The sequence below is a fragment of the Polypterus senegalus genome, chromosome 4 (assembly GCF_016835505.1).
Source record: "Polypterus senegalus isolate Bchr_013 chromosome 4, ASM1683550v1, whole genome shotgun sequence".
Taxonomy (NCBI): Eukaryota; Metazoa; Chordata; class Cladistia; order Polypteriformes; family Polypteridae; genus Polypterus; species Polypterus senegalus.
In genome coordinates, this window is record NC_053157.1 from 11,310,247 (window position 1) to 11,322,771 (window position 12,525).

The following is a 12,525-nucleotide window of genomic DNA, read 5'->3' on the forward strand; positions in this document are numbered from 1 at the left end:
TCATAGGTCTTACAAGCCAGTTATTTATTTTATTTAAACACTGGGCCACTAGTTGCTAAGCTGTGGACCATCTATATGACAGTGCAAACTTGTCATAAACATAGAGGAGTTATGCAAAAATAATAAGCTACAAGATAAGCAACAACAAAAATAATCCTTACACTGGAATAGCACAGGAGACATAGACACAACAAAATTACAATTAAATGATTAAAAATGCTGCAAGACTGGAATTTAGGCTTTGAATGCATTGCTAAAGGATATGTTTATGGGGCTGTCTTGGCACAATTATAGTTGTATTGTCACTATCACTGTAAGCTATCTATTAGACTAAAAGACTAAAAACTTTACGGTTTAGTTTGCACAAGAGTTCCATTTTTAATTTTGTTCCCTATCCCCACCAATTCTGCAACACAGATTTGATGCATCTATATATTTTAAGAGAAATCTGAAATGCAAATAAATAAATAAAACCTGTAGATTACCTGGTACAACTATCTGGGGAATTCTACTTTTATCATTTATATCACTACAACTCAGTTTCTAAGTATTTTCTGAAATGCAGCAATCGTGCAGTGACAGTCCTGGCTGCTTTTTCACATCCACCTTGCACCCAGTGCAGCAATGATAAGTTCCACCCCCTCAGACTTTTGATTGGATTAACTGCTGTTATGATTATTCAACTCTGAATGTGTGTGTTTTTTTAATTTGGACTCTCTAAAACTAAAGACAAAAACTATTTGTGAATGTTTAATCATTGGGTTTTTTCAGATTTCATGTCTTCTATCTCACATTTTAATCAACTTGCTCTTACTAACATTCCTATACCATCCTTCTATGAAATTGTATGAATACTATTTCTAGAGTACTGTCTCTCAAGCTCTATATGACTAAGATTTATTATTTATAATGAAATGTGTACACGTTTGCTAGGTAAAGCACCTTGTCATGGTGTAAAAAAAAAAAAAATGAATCAGACATTTACGTTTTATGGAGGAGAAAACTGCCATAAAAACATGGCCATGTGTTTTATCATAAATGTGCTTGTTTATGCAGATAGTGAAATAATCATTTAAGAATTCATACAATAAAGGTACTCCTCTCCCTTAATTCTAATGGGTAATTACCTGAAGATCACTTTCATCCTACTCTTCTATGGCAAAAGTTACTCTCTTCTGAAATGATGTTGGTAATGCATGACACAGGGGGTAAAAAAATCTGACTTTGCATAGACTGATGTGTGTATAGACCACCACTATACTTAAAGCAGGACTTTGGATGTATAATAGGTTTTCATCTAATTTACATTTAACTTTAAAAACAAATGTCTTTGACACTGCAGTTTTCAGGACCACATGCAAGGAAAACTACATTCATGGGTACAATGAAATAAAACAGTTACCTGTCAAACGATCTGAACTGTAAAGACTGATCGACAGGATCATCCCCCATAGCACCAAGAAATGCAGGTGGAATAATCGTAGGGTCTATCACTATTTCTTCTGCAGGCATGCTGACCAAACTTCGAAGAATATCTTTAACATTCACGTTTCGTGGCTGACTGGCAGCGGCAGCAGCGGCGGCAGGCGCCATTGGCAGGGATTTGTTCTCTTGTTCTTGTGCATCCTGCGGCTTCTTGACCTCAGACGAAAGGGTAGACAAGACCTCGCTGATAGCATCAGGTCCTGTGATCACAGGTTCAACCCCAGATCCAACATTACCATCAATTTCACTAGTTGCAGTGGAAGCCTGCCCTTCTTCTATACCAGAATCTGTCCTCCTTAAATCAGCACCATTTTCTAAGCTTGCATCAACTTCAGCAGTAACTTCCACATCTGGTTTTGCAATGTCATCTTTAAATTGAGACACTAAAGAGGTTAAGATCAAATACAAAAATTACTATTTAACCACAAAGAAGAAAACAATTGCAACAAATACTTTAAGATTGCTTAGTAGTTTCTTTACATTAAGCATATTAGATGTTATTTAGATTTTGTATCAAGTGACAATTATTATTAGTGTTAATTTTATGTTTTGCTTGATAAAAGTAAGATCATTCATTTTCTGTAACTTTTTAAATATCACTATTTTTCCATAACACAGAGCTGGCCACATTCTGGAAGTTATTGATTTTGTACTTTAATTATTTTGATTGTTTTCATCAGCTTCTAAGCAAGGTGCCAAAACTCCATAATCATGCAGAGTACATGAAATCTCACTTCACTCTTAAATGTCAAGCTTCTTAACTGTATTCACATTCTCATCCTAAGAACAGAACAAATCAGTACAGATCTAACTATGCAATATTAACCTGCAGATGATGCATCGTCATTTTTGAACTGGGAATTTCTAACGGACTGGCTGCGTTGTGGTGCTTTCCTCTCGTTTTGAGGTTCTAAGATGTCCCTGTACTTTGAAACCATGAGCACTGAAATGAAATATACCACTGCCAAAGCTAGAAACTGAGCCTGCTTGCTGTCCTCCTGAAAAAAAAAAACAAGATCAACAAAAAATCTATAGTAAATGAATTAAACTTTAAAAAAAAAAAAACACACAAAAACAAGACAAGCAACAAACAAAGTGCTTTTGAAACCACAATTATTAATATGTTAATGAAAAGAAATGTAACAACAAATACAATTTAAGAATGCAAAATACATTTATAATTTTTACTGTAGATTACAATATGTTTAAATACCTAATGCCTTGTGCCCTGTGTTGGCTGGGATTGGCTCCAGCGGACCCCCGTGACCCTGTATTCGGATTCAGCGGGTTAGAAAATGGATGGATGGATTTAAACAATAGCACATTTGAGATGGTTTTGACAACATTAAGTTGCTCTTTTACACTCAAACCTTCCTACCCACCTGACTACTCAGCCAGTGTCGGTAAGGTGTGGGTAACAGGTACCAATTGGTAGCTTTTTGTTAGTGATGGGTAGTAAAACACTTAAGTTGGCTTTGGGCTTCACATCCTAGTGTGTTAGGGTTGCAGATAAACTGGCAGAAACTGCTGCCCTGATGTGCATTATACACACATCAGTGTCTCAGAAGAACTACTACTGAAACATTCTTTAAATTAAACAAAAAGCCTGCCATTAGAATCAAACTATTGATGACATGAACATGCATAATTTGACACAATCTAATACTCAACCCACAACTAACTACCAGAATCAAATCAGAGCTTTCAGCCCATTTTACCTTTTCATGAATGAGGTATAGCACATGACTAATGAACTGAGTCTTCAATAAAACGTAAGGAGGTACAGTTACAAGAACAACTGCTTCACTTTAAACCAAGTGCAGAACAAAGCACATTAACAGATACTAAAATACAACACTTAATGTAAATTATGCAAGCTTGTAATATTTAACTAAATAAACACTATAACCAAAGTAAGTAAAAAGTAAAATGGATCAGTCTCACTGGTTAAATATTAAAATAAGAAATAAGACATAGTAAATGTCATAGGAAGAAATGAAAATAAGGATTTGAGGAGAAAATGAATCTATTAAAGGATCTAAAACCATAAGAAAGAAAAACAAACCATATTGAGTGGATTGATATTTGGTGTCCAACAATGACAGGTATAAAGACAGGTAGTTTATAAAATAAGATCCAATGTCATTAATTACCAAGAGAAAATTCATAAATCTCACACCTCCTGAAAATGATTTGGCACAGAATGTGTTTGGTTTTTTGCAAACATCAAGTCCTTTACCAAGTTTATAGCAATATTTACAAACATATAAATTAAGAGTACCGTTGCTCATTAGGTGCATCCCTTAATGACCCCACTGTGCCCATCTTCATGTGAGCTTCTGCAGCAGGAAAATGGTAGTTAAATTAACCTAATGCAAAGGCCTCCCCCAATCAAGTATCTAGGGGAAGGGTTGATGCAAGTTATTAGAGCGGAGATTCAAATGTACTTATGGAATACAGCCAGACTTATTTTAGTACACTTTAGTCCATGCTTCAGATGTTCAGGCTGTTCTAAGATCAAATGAAGGCTGAATAAACTAATTAACTGCCACTCAGCATGTGGACTGGTATATTCAACCCAGCAGCAATCAATTTCAATTCTGCTTTCTAATCTTAACATACTGTTCATCTAATAACTCTAAACTCTTCAGAATGCACAACCAGCTCTTGACTTTATGTGAATTACCTTACTGTTGAGAATTCTAATTTGAATTAGTTTCCCAATTACCACCAAAAGTAAATTCACAAACAAAAAATGAGATTTCCAATAAACAGATATTGATAATATATTTTATAAAGCACATTAGTACTAATTCTGAAGAGCTGAATGACCTATTGGCTAATATCATGCCCAGCCCGACTTTTGTTTTCAATGAGGCAGCATTGAATTCCAGTAATGTTTTGTGTTCTCAGTTTCATTCAGGTTGTGATGACTTTTGCAAAAAAATTTTTAAGTATATTTAATGGCACAAACGCACAATGTCAGGATGTATGATTACTATGGCTTACATGTATGTGAATGAGTGTGTAGAATTGCTTGTGTGCTACCTGGGAAGACATAGAATAATGTTTACAACTGGTTGCTGACTTGCACCCACTGTTGCAAGGTTTGCCACGGTCTGAAGATAATTCTGGATTGAAACGACATCAACATTCCACAAAGTCTCTCAAATTTAACATCCATTTCCTGTTTATGTAGTAGTTTTCCCAGACAATACAGTTTTATTCCCAACCACAAAAACAAACACATTATGTTAACTGGCAAGTCTAAACTGACATAGTGTGTGGGAGCGCATATAAGTATGCCCAGCAATGACCAGCGCTGGTTCCCATCTTACACCTGATGCTAAATGGGAGATGGATATATGGCTTTGTTAGCATATGGATAAATCAGAGTAAACATATGACAGTTTTTATACATAATTCTAAGACAACCTTAATTTTATGGTTGTATAGTAAAAAAACAGCCACTGTGCAATCTATAACTCATGAAATGATGGCATCAATAAACTATATTTTATATGACTGCAGTACAATATATTCAAAGTAGTAAGTACAGATGGATTGCATTGCTACACATCCCTTATTAGTTCTCATCTATATCCCCTGCTTTTGGTGTACAGTATTCATGGAAAACTGACATGATGAAACAAAGTCAAGCAAATATGGTGCTGCCTATAAATAACTGCAGTTTTCATTGGTTATATTTGCTTATAAAATTACAGCTGTAAGGTGAATGCTAAAGCCATCAAAGTATATGCAGGTGCAAACATTTAAATATCAAAATTTGTGGGTACGCATCTTGTTGAATAAAAAACAAAAATCAGTTTCTTCAATAGTAAAGAGAAAAAGAAAACAAGTATTAGGCATCAACACTAGCACCTTTTGCTTTAAAATCATCCTGCACAAACTGTAATAAAAAGCAATGACTACTTAAAAGATCAAGGATCAAGTTAAAATTACAGTACATTTGGACATGCTGAGGTGGTAAGAAAAAGTCAAAAGCAAAGCATGTTTTTAAGGAGTTAAGGATAAAAATAAATAGGTTTTGAATGTATCGACTTGAACTTTTGATCATTACCCTTGTATCAAACTAAAGCTAAGGAATACTGAGAAACTCACAATATCTCTGAAGACCACAGCTCGAAGGCGGTTAATGTCCATGTCCTGGAGTAATCGGTCTGTGTCCCTTACAGGGGAAATACCACCTGTCACAACGTCAACTGGACTCTAGTAAGGAACAACAGAGATTCAGATGTGAACGACAAAATGCTGAATGTTTTAAGAAAAACTGGACTTAACAGCGTTTACAATGAATTTATACAGAGCAGATGAAATTCATTAATATTATGCAGCACAAGAGATAAATTAAAAATATGACACTCTGCAGGTGGATGCATTTGATATTATTAACAAAACAGGATCAATATAAGATCAATGTTTATTTGTTGAGTCAGAGACCAAACCGTTCTAGTGTGACATAGTAGAAGTGCTCAATGCACAAAAATGAATAATGATATTTGTGCATTTAATGACTTAATGTGATTCGCATAGTGTAGTTTTTCCTCAAAGCCACTATACCAACGAACTCTCTTATAGTGACATTCAACAGATTTAGTACAGCACATTTAAAGTTTGTCTTTTGAACTACTGCAACTAAATCTTGATTGTTTCTTTGAAGGGTACATTGCTAAATTAACCTAAAGGCTTTTTCTTGCTTCAGTAAAGTACATACTTAGGTAACATTACAAAATAGCCTCATTCCTATAAACCTCAAAATATTTGACTTCACTTTGTCTTATTTTAATTAAATAATTTGCCTTCCTGCAGAAAATGCAACAGAATTTGTATCATCATAAGGAAGCAAAACATGCCTAAAATGGTAAACTTTTCTTATGTACTATAGATTGACAGTAAAACTGTGTCATATACAAAAAACATTACAGCTTCTTAATACACATGCAAATAAACAATACATCCCTGTTAACGTGTATTGGGGAAAAAAGACATTAGCAGAAAATATAAAATTACAAAGCACTATTACATAACTTCACGAATTTCATAGGCCTAGTAAGCAAATATATTTCTCTCTATTTTGCTTCTGAAAAAGAAAATTGTGTTATAGTGAAAAAAGCCCTCTCATGTCCTATTCTAGACTTAAATAGCCAAAGTGATGAATTAAAAGAACCTTCATAGCCGCTTTAAATTAAAAAAGTATTTTGCAAAAAAAAAAAAAAACTATAGGTGGATTTTAACAAAATGTGTTGGCTGTAATTTTGTATTCAATTGTGAAGACTTGGGCCACAATTGCCATTGTACTCTAATACATCAAGACTCCCTCCCAGCAGGCCAAACAATTCCTGAAACACCCAAACTGAATACAACAGAGGATGAATGCTTACATAGAATGTTCCATCAGCAAAAAGACTGAAATAACAAATACACCCAAAAAGCCACCCATTTTTCTGAAAACTACTTTAAATGAGCATGAGGCAGAAATGGGCAGAATCAGTTGTTAGAAATTCCATCCTTTGCAACACAGCCTTTATCTGGCTGGCTATGTGGCAGAGATTAACAGTCGACAACAGGGTTCTTCTTGGCCCTAAGCAAGAGATTTTAACATCACGCAATAGCAGCCTGACTGACAATAGAAGAAAAAAAGACACTCTGGTATAAACTTTTGTGACAAAGAGATAATGAGAACACAACTGTTCATGCCTTGTAGAACAAACTCCAGATATTTGGAAAGAAATAAAAGACTAAAAAAAATTAGTTGATTAGCCAGAGTGTCTTCCAGAGTAAAAGCTACATGACCAGACTTTAGTATTCAGTCAAAATGTTGTTTTTTTTTTTTTGTTTTGTTTTACTCAAAAATTCTGCCAGTATCAACCATCTACAGGAAAAAGAAAGAAATATTCTAAGATCAAAGGTCTAAAGACAAATTTACAAACAAAAGGATTTGGTAGTGTATAAAACGAGAACATATAAAACTCACTAATCCAACTCAATGAAAATTAAATTAAAAAAAAATGTAAAGTGCATAATCCTTAATTCACTGAGCAGTAGAAGCAAATGATATCAACTAGAGGTGACATAAGCAGCTTGGGTTTATGGTATGCAGGATTGTACTATCCTTGGATAGGACAATCTAGCAGTTAGTTCACAAAACAAGCTTGATGGAGTGAACATTCTCATTTTTAAAAGTATTTTCTCTAAAACATACTGGTGGTTTACTAATGAAATAAAAATGCATTTTTCTTAGACTAAATACAAACTACAGAATACTAAATCTAGGCAAATTCAAACTTTACTTCATTAATGTTTATACAAATATAATTCATTAAAAGTCTAGAATTCAAATAAAGTTCTTCCTGCTTGGGTGAGCAGGCTCTTTCAAAAGTCAGACCAAATGCTCTTGCAATTTCTCCTTATAGTCTTCATTCCTAACTGTCACCAACTCATGCCACTGATCCCACCAAATGTGACAGATCCAGTTTTAAGGACTGTTAAGGCAGCTGCAGCCAACCCACAATGTCACAGTATATAATGCAGTATGTAACTTAACTTGGTTTGGAAGACAACTTGGAAAAATGTGTCTGCTAAAAAGAAAAAATACAGTATGTATGTATGTATGGATATCTACTTGTGGAACTATGTATGTGTCTGTCTGGCTCTGAAGTGCGAGGCTACAGCATGAAGCTCAAAAAGCCTGCAAGGCAGCCCCAAATTAACAAGTCGGAAGAAGAAAGAAGTACGAGGCTACAGCATGAAGCTGAAAGAAAGCAAATCTGTCACCAAAGTGAAACCGTCAAGGAAAGACAAACGAGAGAGAAACTAGCTTAGCCGCTGATAGACAAGGGGGTAGAGCACGTCCACAAAATGAAACCACCAGCTTTGCATTTCAATTCTTTTTCTATTTCAATAGCTTCTAGGAGCCCAGGCTTACACAGCGCTATATATAGAGGGTGCCCCAAAATTCACGCAAGATTGGAATTTGGCGCCATTGTGGTCGTGTAATTTTCCGTTTTGGTGATCAGAATTGGCCGTCCAGATCATGCGATTTAACTCCTTTGGACTTTTTTCTTTGGAGTTTTTTGAAGTTTAAGGTTAATGCCATCAAGCCCACGAGCACCCACGCCTTGAAGGAGGAAATTGAGCGCATCATCAACGATAGATAGATAGATAGATCTCTGAGAAAAGCAAGTTCTAATAACTAACATAACAGTGAATGTATGTGTGTGTGTGTATGTATATGTATGTATGTAAGAGTGAGTGTATATATATATATATATATATATATATATATATATATATATATATATATATATATATATATATATATATATATATATATACACACACACACACACACATACATACATACTTAAATACATACACACACATACACAGTTATGTTAGTTATTAGAACTTGCTTTTCTCAGATTCTCTGCCGAATTTCATTATAGCTGGTAGCCCTCAGAAGCTTTCCAGTATTTACACTTCACATTTAAAACTATGGCCAAAATTAGCCCTCTTTCTTTCTCAAAGACTTTGTGGAATTATCTTGCTCTGGATAATGGGGTAAAGACAATTTTGCTTAAACCAGTATGTTAAGAGTTTTATATCTGATCCTTAATCATATTTTTAAAAATGTTTTAATAACTCTGACGTTTAAGAATTTTATTTAATAAAACAGGATTTTCAAGAGATACATTAGCAGATAAGAAAACAGCATTTTATCAAAAGCTCTTTCCACCTATACTGTAGGTATTTAAATCACTTAAAAGACCAAGCCTTATTTTTCTGAACTAAATTTTACCAATATGTTTCTTAAGTGCATTTAGTTAAAATTTTACTTTGGTTTTTTACTTGCCTGTGCAGAGGTTGATTTTGCAGTTATCATTAAGTTCTGCACAGTTTTTTGTCCCCTGCCAATATCTGCTCCAGGCTTTGAGTGATGTTGGCATTCCAAACAATTTCTTACAGCCATAGCACACACTGAAAAACAAACATAAATGAGTATGTCATAGGCTTTAAAAAAGGTTGACTTCATTAAATACATTAATAATTGAGAACGTGGAAAATAATGGTTAAACATATCAACAATTTATTTCAAACAGCAGCACAGCCAAATCAGTAATATCAACAGTTGAGGCATTCACTATTACTGAGTAGGATAAAAAAAATATAGTATAAGTGGATTTACATAATAAAGCACTCTATTTAGCATGCATGTTGTAAATAGCTAAGCAATTCTAGTAGCAAATGCCTTCAGAGTGGTGGTTTAAGTTCATAACTTGATTTTTTTTCATATCATAAAATCAGTTTTCTTTTTGACAAGTGACAAATGTAAACTCTGAAACATTTAGATTATGGGAATTTTTCAGCTTGGATCAGACTAGCTTTTTCCATTAGAGAATTCATGTATCCATTTATAAAAAAAAAAAAAGAAGTTAGAGAAACCTTGTTACAACCCAGAAATCAGATTACATAGCTACAGAGAGGAGAAAGCATACTTCATAAAATATTAATTTTATACAACCATGCTTACAAAAGCAAAGGGTCATACTTCCACTTTGCTTGCATTGTAATGGCCTAATATAAATTTAAAGATAACAAAATTTCCATTTAAGAATGTTGCAAGTCCACTGTGTTGTCTTAAATTGTTTACAAAGTGGTTTAAAAATAAAAAAATAGTGCATAGCACAGCTCCTCTAAAATATATTTGGTAAATTATTTTTCACTCTAGACCAGAAAACTAAAACAAACTTGAAATACAAAATGTAATGCCAGAGTGTTTATTATATGCAAAGGATTTTAGATTTTTATTAGTATATAAAAACAAGTCAAAGCCATTCCTTATGGTTAGAAGAGCAGAGACCGATAAGCTTTAATAATCAAAATGATGAGTTACCTAATCTTAGGCACTGCCTCAGAATTCCTCCAGAAGAAATGTTCTTTTCGGACTCAATCTCTGTAAAGCTTAGCGAGCTAGCAAATATCAGCACATCTACAAGGCTAATCAGCCTCTGGAGGAAAGTAACAGAAGCTTCAATGGAAAGGCCATGAGATGGCTCAATGTTTTCTAATTCATGCTGTTGAAAAGAAAAACAGAGGATTTATTGTTATAGAAGGCTATGGATTAACTACCAAAAAGTGTATTATTGTCTTCTTGCCTCTACTATAAACAATCAATGACTCAAGTAAATTGGAAAGATAACATGTGCAAAAACAAAAGGGATACTGTACAAATATTTTTGAAAGCAACGGAATGGGGAAAGCAGATATTAAAGAAATTAAGCCATTCTTTGTTTACAAATGATGCACTAGACACATTTGCTCATTTAACAGATGATTTAAACAAAGGGACTTACAAATCACAATTGTACCATTAACATATGTAAGCAGTTACAGAGTTGAGTTACAGTTTCACACAATTTAAAGTCTAATGTCTTAGATGCTAGGCCCCAGTGTACATAGTCACTTACAGTTGATGAGGTGGCAGCAGCAAGAAGGGGTAATATTCCACCACTGGCCATGATAATATTGTCCACAACTTGTGAGACCAAGTGGACAGTGTTATGCACAAAGATAACATTTTCACTGCTGTTCACAAAGTCCATAATGGTTTTTGTGGAGTGGCTGAAAAAAAGAAAAAAAAAAAAACACATGAAGAGAAAAATAAAGAAACAAAAGGGGTGTCACCATGCATTCATTCTTAAACTGTATGCGATAAAAGCTTTTCCAAAACGATCTTAAAATCAAACACCATTACATATTGTATAATAAAATATATTTTACAGATGTAATAAAGAGACAAAATAATGCAAGCAATTGTATGTAGGATATTGCTACCAACAAATTAAAATTCTGAAAAATGAGGCATCTGAAACACTTATTTGCAAAAAAATATATTTGAAGGTGTAAGCAGAATTACAGACCTACAAGTGGTACCCAACTTTACCCAAAATTTATTAGCACCAAATTTAGGATTTAAAAAAAATATTTAATATTTTAATAATTGCAATGACCTTGTTTATTTGTGTTCAGTTTATGAAGCAGAGGGACTGTATGTCAGAAATGCTGGTGCACTGAAGCACCTCAGGGAACTGTCCTGTCTTCCCATCCTGTTCACTGTCTACACAACAGACTTCCAACACAATACCAGTGCTTTCCATGTACAGGAATTTTGAGATGACTCATCCATCATAGGCTACATTAATGATGGAGAAGATTCGGAGTACAGGAAGGTTGTGAAGGACTTTATCTTGTGGTGCAGCGACAACCACGTGCAACTCAACATCAGCATTAAAACAGAACTGGTGGTGGACTTCTAGAGTGCCAAGACACCTCTGAGACCAGTCACCATTTGGGTGTGGATATGGAAGTGGTGAAGAGCTACAAGTACCTGGGGATTCACATAAACAACAAATTGGACTGGTATGACAGCACAGTGGCGCTGGACAAGAAGGGCCAGATCAGACTGGACTTACTAAGATGACTCGGGTCTTTTGATGTTTTTTGCAGCAAGCTGCTGGAAATGTTCTACTAGTCCACAGTAGCCAGTGTGGTGTCCTATGCTGCAGTCCCCTGGGGAAGCAACTTGAGCACAAAAGAAGCACAATGCATGAACAAACTTATCAAGTAAGCCTGCTCCATCATAGGGCAAACCTTGGACACACTTAAAGCTGTTGTGGAAAAAGAGGATGGCAGCAAAAGTGGATGCCACCATGGAAAATTCCCTCCATCCCTTCCAAGACACTCTCTGTTGGAACACTTTTAGCAACAGGCTCATTCCACCACAATGTGCTAAAAAGCAGTGGGCAGAAAAGACCTTCAGAGGCACTATCAGGCACTTTAATGCTTCTGATGTACATTAAGTTATTTGTTTATTTATTTATTTACTTATTTATTTATTTATTGATTGGCTGTATTAACGGTCCTGCTTTTCATAGATGATCTTCCACCCAAGTAATGGCTGGACCTGAACACGCTTAGCTTCAGATGGATTACTTGTTCTGTAGTGCAGGTGGTATGAGA

General features: G+C 34.7%; 1 protein-coding gene across 6 annotated transcripts in view; it reads right to left on the reverse strand.

Annotated features, from left to right (window-relative positions):
- The window catches only part of lrba (LPS responsive beige-like anchor protein), a 792,225-nt gene that overhangs the window by 637,257 nt on the left and 142,443 nt on the right, over nt 1-12,525 (reverse strand). For all 6 annotated transcript variants that reach the window (XM_039750242.1, XM_039750239.1, XM_039750241.1 and 3 more), the window contains exons 24-29: nt 10,974-11,127; nt 10,400-10,580; nt 9,359-9,483; nt 5,608-5,715; nt 2,312-2,483; nt 1,403-1,868 (exon numbers count right to left, since the gene is read on the reverse strand). In XM_039750242.1, coding sequence (XP_039606176.1) covers nt 1,403-1,868; nt 2,312-2,483; nt 5,608-5,715; nt 9,359-9,483; nt 10,400-10,580; nt 10,974-11,127 — 1,206 coding nt within the window. The remainder of the gene's footprint in view (nt 1-1,402; nt 1,869-2,311; nt 2,484-5,607; nt 5,716-9,358; nt 9,484-10,399; nt 10,581-10,973; nt 11,128-12,525) is intronic.